Source organism: Salvia splendens, chromosome 4 (assembly GCF_004379255.2).
Source record: "Salvia splendens isolate huo1 chromosome 4, SspV2, whole genome shotgun sequence".
In the NCBI taxonomy this organism is placed as follows: Eukaryota; Viridiplantae; Streptophyta; class Magnoliopsida; order Lamiales; family Lamiaceae; genus Salvia; species Salvia splendens.
The window spans coordinates 41,466-58,304 of NC_056035.1; the positions used below are offsets into that span (position 1 = coordinate 41,466).

The following is a 16,839-nucleotide window of genomic DNA, read 5'->3' on the forward strand; positions in this document are numbered from 1 at the left end:
TTTTAGGTTTGATTTAAACCTAATTGCCGATTGTGAATCGTAAAACGACGTCGTTTCTAACACCTAAAATGACGTCGTTTTACGTTTTTCTGATGCCATCCACGTCAACATTCAGGCATGCCACATAGGACACTTAGTTGCCGGAAAACACAGGGTCGGGTCAATTTGGGAGATACCAGCGACCCGGCAAAGTTGGTGACTTTATACGCCAATTTTAAAGGTCGTGGGAAAAACCAAAATTTGGGCAAAGTTGGTGATTTTTAAGGCAGTTATCCATTTTCGTAAATGTTCCTATTAACCCAAACTTTTTTTGTTTTAATAGTACTCCGTAGTTTTATTACCATGAACTAAGAACGTTGTACATTGCTTTTTCTTAATCATACAGTAGTACTCTATTACTCCCTCTTCTCAAAAAAATTTGTCACTTATTTTCATTTTCGTCCGTCCCTAAAAATTTATCACCTTTCACTTTTACCTAACAGATCCTTCATTCCACAAACTCGTTCACACTCACATTTTATTATAAAATTATATAAAAAAATAGGACTCACATGCTACTAGTTTTTTCAATACACTTTCTATTACATTTCTTAAAATCCATGTCGGGTCAAATAGTGATGAGTTATTAGGGACGGAGGGAGTACTATGTCTTTTTCTACTCCCGTTGTCCACCTACAAACGTCTCATTTTGCCATTTTAGTCTATCCATCAATAAAATAACCTTTTAATTTTTACCATTTTTGTTAATAGATCTCACATTTCACTAATATAAAAGTATGACTCACCTTCCACTTACCTTTTCTCATTCACTTTCTGCTATATTTCTTAAACTCGTATCATGTCAAATGTGGACGGAGGGAGTATTAATTACTCCTTTCATCCATCATTTAATGAACTATTCTAGTGTGTGTGAGTTGGCCAAGCAACAAAAAGGCTAGTGTCTCAGGCCAAAGGGCGTTCGAGTTTATATTTAAATTCATTTATCCATCCATAAAAGAGAAAGATTTTAACTTGTTACAGGTTTTAAGAAATTGTTTGACTAAATGAATAAAAGTAAATGGAATGTGGGATACACTATTAGTTTATAATGGATTATGAGTGTAAAAAGTTAGTGAAATATGAGGTTTGCGTATCAAAAATGAAATAAAATAAACAATTCTTTAAATTTGGAATAACGCAATGGCAAAAAAATCTCTTTAAATTTTGGACAAAAAGAGTAGCATTTTAGGTGCTTCTCGAAAATTTGAGTACCCATAAAATTTAAACCTCATCTTCAGATTAATTATTTATATATAATAATAATAATAATAATAATAATAATAATAATAATAATAATAATAATAATAATAATAATAATAATAATAATAATAATAATAATAATAATAATAATAATAATAATAATAATAATAATGTCCAGAAAAGAGTAGCATTTTAGGTGCTTCTCGAAAATTTGAGTACCCATAAAATAAACCTCATCTTCAGATTATTTATTTATATATAATAATAATAATAATAATAATAATAATAATAATAATAATAATAATAATAATAATAATAATAATAATAATAATAATAATAATAATAATAATATGTTATTGTTGTAAGTAGATGAATTTCATGAAGCACTTTACCAAAATTAAATATCAAATTGAGTTGAATTATTAAATAATCAAACCCGGAAAATCAAAATCCAAATTATCAAAATGAAGCCAAATAAAAAAACCGCAACAACATATTACTGCCTCCATCCCCGAAGAGTATGCAATATTTCCTTTTTCCTCCGTCCTCAAAGAGTATGAATATTCCAATTTTGGAAATTCTTTTCTCTCTAATAACTTTACTTTCCCGTGTTTGGAAAATATCAAGATTTGAAAGTATATATTTGATTTAAACACTAAACTAAAAATATACTTATCATTTTTATTTATAAAAAATAATAATACATATTATTTAATAAATTATTAATTACAAATGATAATAATTATATTATTTTATTTATTATTACGATGGATAGTTTAAATATGGATTATACATCATAATATATAATAATATAATAATAAATAAGATTATTATTATTATTATTATTATTATTATATTTACTTAATTTTTAATTGAATAAATTTTATAATTTAAAATTTCACTACAATTTTATTGTTAATTACTAGATTATAAATTAATAATTATTATATTATTATATAATTATAATTATATTTAATTATTTAATAAATTATTATTATTATTATGATAATAAAAATAAAAATAAATATTAATAATATAGTTATAATTATGATAATTTGAATTATAGTTATTTATTATCCTGAAATTAAGTATGGTTTATACTTTTAAATTATTTTTAAAACATTGTAATAAATAATAACAACGATGATGATGATGATGATGATGATGATGATGATGATGATGATGATGATGATAATAATAAACTGTACTATATTGCATTAAATATGTAAGAATCCTAAAACTGGGAAAAAGAATACCTAAGAAAAGTTAGGATTCAGAATCCTGGAAAGTTGTATTAACTTTCCTTGTTTCAGGATTTTGATTACTTTCCCAGTTTGATTAAAAACGGAAACAAACACAAGAATTTAAAATTTAAGGAATTAGATTACTTTCCCAGACAGAATCCTGGCAACCAAACATGGCCAAAAAGACTTTATCTTCCTATCTATCTTTCTCTTACTTTACCAATAATGCATTAAAACCTGTGTCGAACCCAATGTTCATACTCTTTGGGGACGGAAGGAGTAATATAAAAAAACAAAAAATTCATACATATAAACAAATCTTCCAATATTAATTGATGTCATATCATATTCAGTTTTAAGCATAAAATAAACATACACCCCGCTCCTGAAAAGTATGAACATTTGATTCGGTAAAGGCTTTAATGTATAATTTGTAAAATAAAATAGCGAGATAAAGAATAGTGTAAATAGTGTTAGTGGAAAGTGGGCACCACATTATTAGTAGTGTAGTAGAATGGTATAAGTAGTAAATAAAATGATGTGTAGAGATAGTGTATTGTTTAACTATTCTAAAATTAGAATATTCACACATTTCAGAAACGGACTAATAAGAAAATAGTTCATACTTTTTAGGGACGGGGGGAGCATGTATCTTATGTAAAATAGAACAATAACTTTAATACAAGAATCATTACAAAAATAATATTTTGCTAATTTTAATATGTAAATTTGAAAAAAATATATATACTTATTTTTACTCAATATAATTATTATTTGTAATACGATTCAAATTTAAAATATATATGTTGATTTTCTACTAGTATAATACTCCCTTTTGGAGGCTTGTTTGTAGCTCTTGACATTGATGTGAAGGAACTTGGTATGCGCATTTGGGACGGGTAAGAGTGTCCAATTAAAGAATCAACTATTCAACTTATACCTGAGCATTTGCTTTCCAAGACAGTAGACTTTTGTTTTGAAAACTCAGGCTTGGAATTAGTCTAAATTTCACATTTAGTGCCAAGAGATGTTGTTGAGATTAGATTTGATGTTTAACGAGAATCAACGAAGAAAGCGTTGGAAAACTAGATAATTGTGGATTGGATGACGCCACAACAGGTATGAATGAATCACTGATAAGTCATGAGATGGAATGAATGACGCCACCAACGATTGTGAAATGTCGTTTGATAAGTCGGATAAAAAATTCAACGAATTGAGAACTCAAACGTGATAAAACTCATTATAATATCAATCTTCAAATGTGTGTCATTGTAGTCCAGCAATGAGGTCTTTATATAGGCAAAAGAAAATCTAAACTTATCGAAAAATAAAACTGAAAGGAAATAACTAGAAAGGAAATCCTAATTTGGTGGAAGCAAAGACAATTACTCCCTCCGTCTCAGAAAATTTGTCACATTTTATTTTCTGAATTCGTTTTAGAAAAATGATAATAAATAGCTAAAGTGGAGACATGGTAAAGTAAGATAGAAAATAACGTAGATGAGAGTATTCTCTATATTATTCTCTCTCTTATTTTATCATCTTTCTACTTTAACTATTTATTAGTATAATTTTCCAAAACAAGTGCAGAAAATTAAATGTGACAAATTTCGAGGGACGGAGGAAGTAATATATTTTCATCTACTAATTTTACTAACTAGGAAATAAATAAATATCAAAATAAATTTACTTAGCCTCCAAGTCTTGCATGCATTATTCCCCATTTATTCAAAAGGATTTGTCCTCAATTCTAGAATAGATCTTCCTTGCCGCGACTAAAATACTTCGTAAACAAATTCAATAGTTTGTCTTGTTTCGGCCCTATAATATACAAGTTACGTATACATAACTTTGGTGGCCGAAACTTATTTCATTTCTTGTAAATCTTGAACCACTTGGGAAACTTATGAAACCACTATTCCTGGTTCACCCTATCTTTCCACTCCATAGCTCGAACCCTTGTATTGATATCAACAAAATCTTGAAGGACATAGGGCAGTGTCTTTGTTGGCTCCATGGAAGTAGGAATAAGAACTGTTACCACACGAGTAGAATTTAGAAGTATTGTTGTTTGGTGCCAAAATAAGCGTCGAAGATTGTACCTCTGGCATGGATATCGATTCTGAATATGGGATGTGGACTCAAATTCCCAGAGGCTTCCTCTTTCTTATTCTATTGTGATTGTTCATTCGCTTCAACAATTGTCTGTTGTAACTATTTATTGTTCTTCGCTACATAATCTTTTGCAACTTGTGTCTCTGCTTCCATATGTCGCCTTTCTTTGCATTGATGTTGCACACACTCTTGATCTTTACGTACTCCGTGAGGTAGGGGAGCAACCATAAAAACCTTCTTTTGGCCAAACATCGATAAACACGAATTTTGCATGTTTTTAAGGCATATATTTGGCTCGTTTTGAATGTCAATCATGAAAATTATGTTCTTAAATTGCATAATTTATACATTTTGTTCTTTTGACGCATTTGATGCGAAATGATAGAAAAAGGCATAGAAATTTATGGAATGAAAGAAAATATTACCTTGTGAAGCCAAATCTTTTCTATTAATTATAGAGCACGAAATTTACCATGTCTAAACCTTTTTCAAGCCTATATACACCCATAACCTAATTCATTCATACACCAATCCGAGGGGAGCCTCCAAGGATCCCCTCCCTCTTTCATTCCATCATTCATCACTTGGAGTTTGGAGCAAAGAAAGAGAAGACTAAAGATTACATACAATTCATTCTTAGGTTTTATTTGCTTTATTTTATGTTTAGTACTTTAATATATAGTTTTTGTTACTTGTCTATGAACAGATTTGATAGTAGCACTTATGTTGTTAATTCAATTTTTAATATCCAAATATGATAGGAGTAAAGGCAGGAGACAGATGAACAAGAACATATACTCTGGAAATAAAGAATTGAAAGAATAGGAACGTGAAATATCTGAATGGATAGAATTAACTAATGAAAGAAATATAAGAAAATAATCCTCACAAGGAGGCCAATCCTCACGCAGGAGGCCACGGTAATATCTGTATCAGTTGCCTCACTCTCGAATCAACCTTGCCCTCAAGGTTGAGCTCAAAATTGAAACCAATTACTTTGTTCGGTAGAGGCTCCCATTCATGCTTCTGGACAGGAGGTGCAAAGCTGAACCAAAGAATGTGCCCATAAACAAGAAGGAACAGATACATGAGTATGAGTGTGCCCTGCTCTGCCGTAACCGCAGGAACTGTATGTTGCCACAAAGGGAAGGAGGGAGGCTGAAACTGTGAAATATCAGCGCTCGAGGACCACAACGGTGTTGTCACCATTGCTGGTGTAGGCGGATTGCTTTCCACAGCGCTCGAGGACCACAACGGTGTTGTCACCACTACTAGTGTAGGCGGATTGGTAGATGGCAGATGCACTAAAACAGAAATATGAATAGGCTGATGTACTACAAAGGGAAGGGGTGTGCTATTGTCCACTTTGGTATCGATATCAGGGTGGATTGTTTGACCGGGTAATAGGCGGTATCTCCTGCAGGGCTGTTGTAGGCGGACTAAAGGACAACAATGGTGCAGTCACGGTGGGCAGGGAGGGTAGGATAACTGTGGTATTATCATTGGATGTGGGTAGGTGTTTTGGCTGGTATTTGGTAATAAGGACATCAGTCGTAGCAGCATCTCCAAAGCGTCGCAACAACTCTTGCGCGAATTTGTCCCATGACAACGAAGAGCAACTCATAAGGAGCAATTTTAGCCAGGGTATTGTTGGACCGGATATGGCCTCGATGGCTATGTCGATGCGTCTATCCGATGGTGTTTTGGCAAACTTCAGCTTCAACCGAGCTCAAGCCTAAGTTGATGAGGAAACATTGGTTTGCTCGCGTGAGCCACGCGAGAGGCTCAGATCCATCAAACGTCGGAAAGGTCATCAGTGGTGACCGCACCAAATTGATAGGAGTAAAGGCCGGAGAGATTAACAAGAACATATACTGGAAATAAAGAATTGATAATAATCCTATATCCTTAAAATATCAAACCAAATCCTAACCAATTAAGTAGATAAAATCTAATTAAATCCTAACTAAAACTAATTACGCATATCCTGCGACATGCATATCTGTATCAAAATACTTCATTCAATTCGGTTCTATAATGCTTAAAATTGAGTGACACATCTCGTTGATTTATTAGCATGTGAGGAATCAAGATTGTAAGCCGTTTTTTCAGATCTCATCTCGCTCGGAAAACAAAGGAAGTAAAGCTCGTTGCAAATTGCAGCTAACTTGATAGCTCATTGTGGACCCTGGGAAAATAATTCTGTATGATTGTTATCGACTTTAACTTGACTTATACACGAGTGACGAACACTTATCTAGAGTACTTATATTCATATGCAAGGAAGTCTGTTATCATCCAAATAAGAAAAAGATACATTAATTTTACGCACCCTAAAACTCACAACAATTAAACTCGTATAAATCGACTTGGAATAAAATTAGTTTGATCTGATTGTGTGCAAGAAATCAAACAAACACCTGACCTACTTACTACACCTTCAGTATACCATCAGCATCTTATGCCGAAGCTTTCACCTGCCTCTAATTTTTCAACTTCAAGAAAAGGGGGACATCAAAAGTGTGCATAGCATCGCAACATTCAACGACAAGTGCTGTGCATTGCATTGCCGAATTCAACCTGAGACAAGTGCATTGACGTAGCCTCATTCAATCAGCCTCACCAAGACCATCACTCCCATCCCCTCTCTTGGATATCTGAGTATAATTAGAATTCTGCTTTTTCTTCTGAGATGCAATTTCAGCATTTTTTCGTAGAACTGCCCCAGGGGACGGATAAGGCCGCTGCTGGAAAAGAGGTCCCTGGAATTCGAAGTCTGCAGATGAGATGAAGGTACACAGCAAGCACAGAAGAGCAGAGAATGGTTTTGCTCTTTTGAATTGTGCTTGATCCGAATTCGTATAAGGAAAATTCATAATGGTAACAACGTACCGTGGCAGTGGTATCTGCTGCTCTTGGCTGTACTCCTTTGAGGCCTACAACCCTGTGGACATGGTGAACATACATTTCTTAATACTAGTATTCACGGAGAAACCATTTTGAGGCTACTTTTCAGATCACAATAAGGTATCGTAAGTATGTACTTGTTGAAATAACAAAAGTAACATACCAACCGCCACGAGGAGCATCTGAATATGAACTTGGATCCATAGGGTCCAGATCATCTTCGTCATTGTGTGCACGCTTCTTGCTGTCCTTCTTATAGCTTTTCCAAGGAGGGGGTTTAGTATCAGACCTGTATCAGTCCTTCAGAATCATAACATTTGACAGCAGACAATATCACATCAAATTCACACAACAAAATAGAAGGGAAAAATTATCACCTTTGTTGGGGTGGCTTCTTCTCCGAGTGCCCTTGATTTCCAACATTATTTGGTTGGTTATGACTCTCAGAGGTTGATAAGTATTGGCTCTGTGGAAGATTGTGAAGTCTGCAAGCAACAATATTAAACACCTCATATTAAATCTAGTATCACCTTATTAACCATCAACATTATTACTTTTGAACGGTTTCAATGCAAGATCATATAATAAGATAAACCATAAAATAATTTAAAAAATAACGTACCGAGTGCAGTGATTGCAATAGTGCCAAGACTGCACCAGACCCACTCCCCAACCACCACATCCCAAGCACCTAGGAAAAGGGGATGCCTTGTCTTCCAAATTCCCAACCACTGCATTAGGGGAGACCATCATCTCATAACACTGTGGAGCCACCTGCTGCTGTGCTCCTGGATGCTCCCACTGCGACACATTGGTCTTCCTGTTATAATAATACTTTCGACCTGAGAATGCAAATAATTTAGCACACATTAATCTTTTGGTGATACTTACAGACCTAAGTGAAACAGAAATATCACTCACTTTCAACTTCCTAAGCAGCAAAGAACACCAAATAACAATATCCAATGTCAAGGACATATTAAAAGAAATACTATCAAATTGCTTGACTATGACCTATATACATCAAGAATTATAATAATTCAAATAATTCTAAATACAAAAGGTCCATCAGAAACTTTGATTTTACCAAAATGCAATAAGGCTTGTAAGAATGTACCCGTTGTTTCATCGAACGCCTCTATCCAATCCTCGAGAGGTGAGGTTGCAAAGACAGCAGCAGGAGCCACTTCAATTGGTTTTTCCACTTCAATAGGTTTCTGTACTTCAATAGGTTTTTCCCACTGGCTTTTCCCTGAACTCGCGTGGTGATAAAACACAGCACCATTTTCAGGGTCCCTAGCTTCAATCTATCAATGAATGCAAGACATATTGATGAGCGATGAATAATATGATGAGGTACAAGCTTAGTTATGTTAAACAGAGGCTGACTGTGATTCAGAAGCTGGAAGTCCGAAGTCATACAGTGTATTCCATCTGGTGAAACAGAAAGTTGATCCTATATTTTCTCTCATGAAAAAGAGAGTGCAAAACAAGGGGCATGTTATATGCATGGTCAATAAAAGAATTACCATCGCTTTTGTGAATGCCTAAAACGACGTACTTTAACTAGGAGACAGCTAGACGCATAATTTCAGCTGTTCCAACTTTTAATCCACAAAGAAACATTGATGTGTGCAGTAAAGTAATTGAGCCAAAAATTATCCCATGGATAAAGAATCATACTCACCCATCCAGGGGGCAAATTTCCAGGTGTCGTGGCTTGAGTTGACTGAGCATCCGATCTCTAGAGTTCGAAATCCCAATCCAATATGAAGACATAATGAAGAAGATGCCGGTCAGTGGGTAAGAAAACTCAGATGAGACTCAGACTAACTCAAGAAACTCACAACAAACATCAATAACGTATAGTGATATGAGGTAATATAGGAAGAGCCTTGTACAGAGGATTTTGTTCCAAGCCCAAATCGATATGCAGCAAAATAACCTACTTACATTTTCTGATTCTGACGGATATCCTGTATTTTTGTCATCTTTCAGGATACCTCTTGCTTTCAACTTTCTCTTAAGATATTCAGGTAAATCTTTAGAAGCAGAATTCTGTCCAGACTCGCCATTAAGCTCGCCATTCTTTTGGACTTTTTCTACGATTCAGATCAACTGATCAGGCAAATGTCAAAACATTCTAGTGAAAGTCACTTTTGGATGGAAACAGTCTTACCACAGTGTACCGGAGCACCATAATAAGCACCTCCACCAGGCACACCATAACCATTCCCTATTTCCAGATTGCCTGACATTAAGTTAAAATAGATCATTAATCATTAGGACAACCATACGAAAGACTATAATTCCGACTTTGGTCATTCGTGTAAAAGAGACTGAGAGCAATAATGAATCTTAAGGCTTCTCATTTGTGCCACCTTACTAAGTTGTAACATCTTCAATTCTTCGATATTGAATAGCCATTCAAATCAATGCAATAAACAAAATCTACGATATAAATAAACTAGATTTACAAAGACAGAATCAATTAAAAGTTGTCAGTCATCCTTAGTCCTTACCAGATGTTTAGCGGGGCAATAGTGGCAATTGATAACAAACAGTATTATAAGTAATCGTCCTTCATCCTCACCAGAAGTTTAGTGGAGTAAAACTTGTAGAGATCTCATAATGTTAAATCTTGTTGATCCGTTCATTTCATTAGTCAATAGAATTTTCTTCTTGTAATCCCAAGAAAAAAATTATTATGGATGGAACTAAAGGATCATATGTTCCTAGCTCTTGCTTATTTAGAACAGAAAATAGCATCTCAAATACTTATTAACAAACTCGCATTCTAATCATCCTAAAGGAACATAAAAACAAACCCCATATAGAGGATCTTTAGACAATTTTATGATAGCTTCAATTTGTACACCAAAAATCAATGCACTTAAGAGGTAGAAAGTATTTCTTGCAGCAATTTAACCTTCTTCCACGGAAGTGGGCTTGCCACGTTTTGAGGCCATTTCTGTTCGATGTGTTGAGGTCATCTGCAGAAGATGCTCCTGTTGGATTGAGAAAACATCCAATTTAGTACTGGGGATAATTGAAATACAGAAAGAAGACGCAAAAGAGAATAAGATAAATTTTATTAAGAAACATGGCAATATCGAGGCACCTTTAGAGCATTTGGGTCATGGCGTCCAGACAAAATATCTTTATTATCCTCCAAATGTTCACTTGCATTATTTGACCCTCTGAGTTGACACATATATAGATGCAAAAGAACCCAGGATTAGTTTTGAATCTTTTGATGTCATACAGTTAGAGATCGGGTTAAGATCAAACCTCTGGCTCTGAAAGATCCTCTGAGTGGCTATTTCCTGGAATGATACAGTAACATCACATACAGATGAGCACCGATGCATAAAGATAAACCTTATACAGTGAAGCAAAACTAAAGACCAAGTACTTGTTCATGCAGCACAGCTGTCTGAGCAGCAGCTTCAATATTACTAGATCTTTCATATTGCAAACTAGAACTGCCGGTATTCTCACGAGGCTGGACGATTGCTTCTTCACCAGCATCCACTTTTGGTGCCTCTGAAAGGCCAAGAGGGAAAAGGCTGCTTCTTGAAATGGGACCTGGCATCGAGGATGTGTTATCAAACGATGAACAGGGCAGAGATTGTACTCCTGGAGGAAGCGGCTCATCAGTCTGGTCACCCATGACCTGAGAAATCAAAAAAGACGCAAATGAAACAATTAATTATGATATAAACAGCACAGAGGGAATGAACTCTGCATTACAGCTACTCAAAACAGTATTCGTTTTCCCCAATTGAAGTGGCCATTACTTCGAGAAATTCATCCAGAATAAATTAAGATAAGCATATCACAAAAAGCAGCACACATGAAATTACACATAACATAATATCAACATACAAACCTGATGTAATTTGATTCCATATTCAGAGTTAATTGAATGGAATTTGCTCGGTAAGTATCGGCAAAGCAGAAAAATTGCTCACATTCACACACGCACGTTATATATATATATATATATATATATATATATATATATACATACATCGATTAAACCTTAAATCTCCAAACAAGAATTACAACCCTAAATTTAGCATTACCACCTGTATAAAGAGGAATTCTGAAGCTTAATACTTGGGAGCTAGAGTGAATTTTTGCGTCCTCAATATACAGCTCTTGAATCAAAGACGGCAAGATTCTGATTATGAAGAAAGGGGGTAAGGGCTTGTTTGGATTGATTAATAAATAAATAAATAAATAAATAAATAAATAAATAAATAAATAAATAAATAAGAATTTGTTTAATTTTTTGTGCTCATACAATACAAATGTTGTGTATAGCAACCTGCATTGCTAGTAATTTTATAAATAAATAAAAACTACTCCTAGTAGTTTATTTTTTTATTGCCTTGCAAAAAGACAGTGAAAATCCATCAAGCTTTAGGTGTAAGATTGAGTGGAATTGGTTTTGAGCATATATCAAGAATCACATTCTTTTCGAATCCAATTCTCCAACTTTGAGAGGGATCATAGTTTTAGAGAATAAATCAATTGGCTAGGTCCATTCAGGGACGGAGATACCGGCGGCCAAGTCACCGCTCCAGCGGGGGCTTGGCCGGAACCGGACCCATACCCCCACTATGTAGTCGCGCCTCGCCGGATATCCGCCCCGGCTTCGGATGGCCTGAATTTTTATGTATAACGTGTCTGCGAGTCTGCGATGCCGAAACTGAAAGAGGAAGAGGCGAAGAGCAAATCCCCAATTTGAAGAAGACGACACATGATGAAATTGGGCTTCTAAGTGGGTTATTAATTATTTGTATTGGACTATAAGACTTGGGCCTTTAATATATATATATATATATATATATATATATATATATATATAGGGGTGCATTATAATGATAACCTCAATTTCCGTAATAACCAAATCTGGACCACACATTTTAAAATCACGAGGTTGATATTCAAACTTAGATTTACTTCATAAAAAAAGCGCGGGGGTAAATATGTCATTTCGCTCATGATAAAATTTACGTATCCAAATTTCGCTCATTTAATTTCTGAATTTCGCTCATTTTATCATTTTATCAGTCAGTCAAAAGTATCATTTTATCAACTCAGATTATCATTCTATCCGGAAAAACTATCATTCTATGCAATAAACCTAACATATATCATTTTATCATTTTATCAGTCAGTCAAAAGTATCATTTTATCAACTCAGGGTATCATTCTATACGGCAAAACTATTATTTTATCAGTTTTATGTCATTTTGTCACGTTAAAGTATCATTTTATCAGCTTATATGCAATTTCTTCAGCTAAACTATCATTTTTATAAGGTTACTGTCATTTTATCAGCTTAGATTATCATTTTATCAGGTAAAAGTATCATTTTATTAAACAAAAATGTCATTTTATACACCAAAAATACCTATCATTCTATCGGCTGAAAGTATCATTCTATCCGGAAAACTATCATTTTATCAGTTGTATGTCATTTTGTCACGTTAAAGTATCATTTTATCAGCTTATATGCAATTTCTTCAGCTAAACTATCATTTTTATAAGGTTACTGTCATTTTATCCGCTTAGATTATCATTTTATCAGGTAAAAGTATCATTTTATTAAACAAAAATGTCATTTTATACACCAAAAATACCTATCATTCTATCGGCTGAAAGTATCATTCTACCCGGCAAAACTATCATTCTATCGGCTGAAAGTATCATTCTATCCGGCAAAACTATCATTTTATGCAGTAAACCTAACATTTATAAGCTAAAAGTATCATTTTATCAACTCAGAGTATCATTCTATCCGGAAAAACTATCATTTTTATAAGGTTTCTGTAATTTTATCCGCTTAGATTATCATTTTATCAGGTAAAAGTATCATTTTATTAAACAAAAATGTCATATTATACACCAAAAATATATCGGCTGAAAGTATCATTCTACCCGGCAAAACTATCATTCTATCGGCTGAAAGTATCATTCTATCCGGCAAAACTATCATTTTATGCAGTAAACCTAACATTTATAAGCTAAAAGTATCATTTTATCAACTCAGAGTATCATTCTATCCAGCAAAACTATCATTCTATGCAATAAACCTATCATTTTATCATTTTATCATTTTATCAGTCAGTCAAAAGTATCATTTTATCAACTCAGAGTATCATTCTATCCGGCAAAACTATCATTCTATGCAATAAACCTATCATTTTATCATTTTATTAGTCAGTCAAAAATATCATTTTATCAACTCAGAGTATCATTCTATCCGGCAAAACTATCATTCTATGCAATAAACCTATCATTTTATCATTTTATCAGTCAGTTAAAAGTATCATATTATCAACTCAGAGTATCATTTTATCCGGCAAAACTATCATTCTATGCAATAAACCTATCATTTTATCATTTTACGTGATATTTGGCAAATTCAGAAATTAAATGAGGGAAATGACAGTTTTACCCCCGCGCTTTTTTTTATGAAGTAAATCTAAGTTTGAATCTCAAAACTATCATTCTATGCAATAAACCTATCATTTTACGTGATATTTGGCAAAATTCAGAAATTAAATGAGAGAAATGACAGTTTTACCCACGCGTTTTTTTTTATGAAGTAAATCTAAGTTTGAATCTCAACCGCATGATTAGAAATATGTGTGGTCCAGATTTGGTTATAGGGTTATTATGATATTTAGGGGTTATCATATGATCACGACTATATATATATATATATATATATATATATATATATATATATATATATATATAGGGGAGCGTTATTCTCCTTTTCACATCTTAGATCCTTTTTCCTTCTTAATATTACGCGTTAGATCTAAGGCATCAACGGATCAGATTGATTCTATAAAACTGGTTCCGTGTTGCATTATAGAAGGTGGTTGTATGCATTACAGGGTTATTATTGACATTTGACGGAAAAGTAACTGCCACATTTTGGTATCTGCGAATAATGCACCACATGGTCACGAGTAATGCATATAATTGACTATATAATGCACAATATGTGAACTGCAATGCATACGAATAAGTTGTACCATGTTATGATGTTTGGACACACGTTTCTTGTTTCCCCTAAGGGTTTAATAAGCTTAGGGGCTAGGGTATAGTACGTAGACACGTATGTAATCTTCACATGGTAACGAGTAATGGATATAATTGACTATATAATGCACAATTTGTGAACTGCAATGCATACGAACAAGATGTGCTGTGTTATGATGTTTGACACACGTTTCTTGTTTCCCCTAAGGGTTTAATAAGCTTAGGGGCTAGGGTATAGTACGTACGCATTAATAACAAATTATAAAACGATACGAATAATTCACCAAATTGTCACGAGTAATGGATGTTATTAACTATATAATGCACAATATGTGAACTGCAATGCATACGAATAAGATGTACCATGTTATGATGTTTGACACACGTTTCTTGTTTCCCTAAGGGTTTAATAAGCTTAGGGGCTAGGGTATAGTACGTAGACATTACTAACAAATTGTTGTTATTGGAATATACGTATGTGCATTATTTGGTTTAGGTAGTGCATTATGTAGCTGTTAATTGTCATTATCTCAGTATATTATGCATTATTAGAGGTATTGTGTACATGGGTTAATCAACGGATTGAAGATTACATACGTGTATTTAGTAATGTCTACGTACTATACCCTAGCCCCTAAGCTTATTAAACCCTTAGGGGAAACAAGAAACGTGTGTCAAACATCATAACATGGTACATCTTATTCGTATGCATTGCAGTTCACATATTGTGCATTATATAGTTAATAACATCCATTACTCGTGACAATTTGATGAATTATTCGTATCGTTTTATAATTTGTTATTAATGCGTGCGTACTATACCCTAGCCCCTAAGCTTATTAAACCCTTAGGGGAAACAAGAAACGTGTGTCAAACATCATAACACAGCACATCTTGTTCGTATGCATTGCAGTTCACAAATTGTGCATTATATAGTCAATTATATGCATTACTCGTTACCATGTGAAGATTACATACATGTCTACGTACTATACCCTAACCCCTAAGCTTATTAAACCCTTAGGGGAAACAAGAAACGTGTGTCAAACATCATAACACAGCACATCTTATTCGTATGCATTGCAGTTCACATATTGTGCATTATATAGGCAATTATATGCATTACTCGTGACCATGTGGTGCATTATTCGTAGCGGTTTCCAGCCTAGATTAGATTACTATTGTACCCTCATAATGCACAAAATAGGACAAATAATGCAACACGGGATTAATTACCCAATGTTGATCTTGACCGTCCATTTCTCTAATCTAATGGCTGATATTAAGAAGGAAAAAGGAGGAAATATAGGAAAAGGAAATGAATACATCCCTATATATATATATATATATATATATATATATATATATATATATATATATATATATATATAATAGAAAAACTAAAATTGCCTTACTTGAACTAGCCCAAATTTATAATACAATTACATCTCCTACTCAAAACATATCGGAGGCGCACAAATTACAGTAGCAGCCGCAAAATCATATTAGAGGCAGGTCTCCTACTAAAATCAATGCATAATACACTATTTAGCCTCTACTTGCAGAAAATTTAGAGGTTTGATTCTTTAATTGTGATTTCAATTTTGATTTTGAATTAATGGCATGAAATTTAAAAACAATTATCATCTAGAGCCTCATAAAAATTGTAAAGACCTTATATTTGAACTGAAATTATTATTATTATTATTATTATTATTATTATTATTATTATTATTATTATTATATTTTTTTAAGATTTGAGCACCGACTTATTTGAAAGTCTAGTTCCGTCCCGGGTCCATTCATTAGATGGTTTCATTTTCAGTCAAAATCATAGAAGTAGTACCATTATATTTGACTTGATTCAATACTAATTTATAAAAAAAATTGTATTGAAAGAATCACAAAATCGACATATACATTGAATGTTTAACTTCATGTCACACATATATTATAGTATTGGTGAAGTTCAATTTATCCAATAAATCGACTTAAGTTCTGTAGAAATTATGAGATTGAACTTTACAACTTGATCCTATATGAATAATTGTGTGATAATTATTTATAGTCACCTTCTCCAACTAAAATAATATTGCAACTTAATTTTAAATACATAATCTCGTAATAATTAATCATGACAACCAAATGAAACAATAATTAGGCTACTCGCACGTTCAACTATTATGGGATCAGACGATCGGTCCATGGACATACTACAAATTTCTCAATATATAAGAGACACTTACTTAATAAACCTTAAATA

General features: G+C 33.3%; 1 protein-coding gene across 2 annotated transcripts; it reads right to left on the minus strand.

Moving 5' to 3' along the window:
* Positions 1-6,844: 6,844 nt before the first annotated feature.
* Positions 6,845-11,751, minus strand: LOC121797670. 2 transcript variants are annotated; one of them, XM_042196315.1, is made up of 14 exons: positions 11,600-11,751; positions 10,924-11,184; positions 10,800-10,834; positions 10,630-10,708; positions 10,438-10,516; positions 9,688-9,759; positions 9,462-9,610; positions 9,196-9,252; positions 8,626-8,815; positions 8,131-8,350; positions 7,886-7,993; positions 7,672-7,797; positions 7,494-7,545; positions 6,845-7,363 (listed from the first exon to the last, which is right to left on the minus strand). In XM_042196315.1, exons 2-14 carry the CDS (start codon positions 11,179-11,181, stop codon positions 7,211-7,213), a joined length of 1,578 nt encoding a protein of 525 aa, XP_042052249.1. In that variant the 5' UTR covers positions 11,182-11,184; positions 11,600-11,751; the 3' UTR covers positions 6,845-7,210. The 2 variants fall into 2 exon arrangements, with proteins under 2 accessions (XP_042052249.1, XP_042052250.1); XM_042196316.1 differs by lacking the exon at positions 11,600-11,751 and adding an exon at positions 11,401-11,541.
* Positions 11,752-16,839: the final 5,088 nt, after the last annotated feature.

What these genes read in the sequence shown, in the direction of transcription:
- LOC121797670 (XM_042196315.1), bottom strand. Translation starts at nt 11,181, where the DNA reads ATGGGTGACCAGACTGATGAGCCGCTTCCTCCAGGAGTACAATCTCTG. An exon ending in TGGTGCTCCGGTACACTGTG is followed by an intron (nt 9,611 to 9,687) that starts GTAAGACTGTTT and finishes TCTGAATCGTAG; the next exon opens with AAAAAGTCCAAAAGAATGGC. An exon ending in ATCCGTCAGAATCAGAAAAT is followed by an intron (nt 9,253 to 9,461) that starts GTAAGTAGGTTA and finishes TTCGAACTCTAG; the next exon opens with AGATCGGATGCTCAGTCAAC.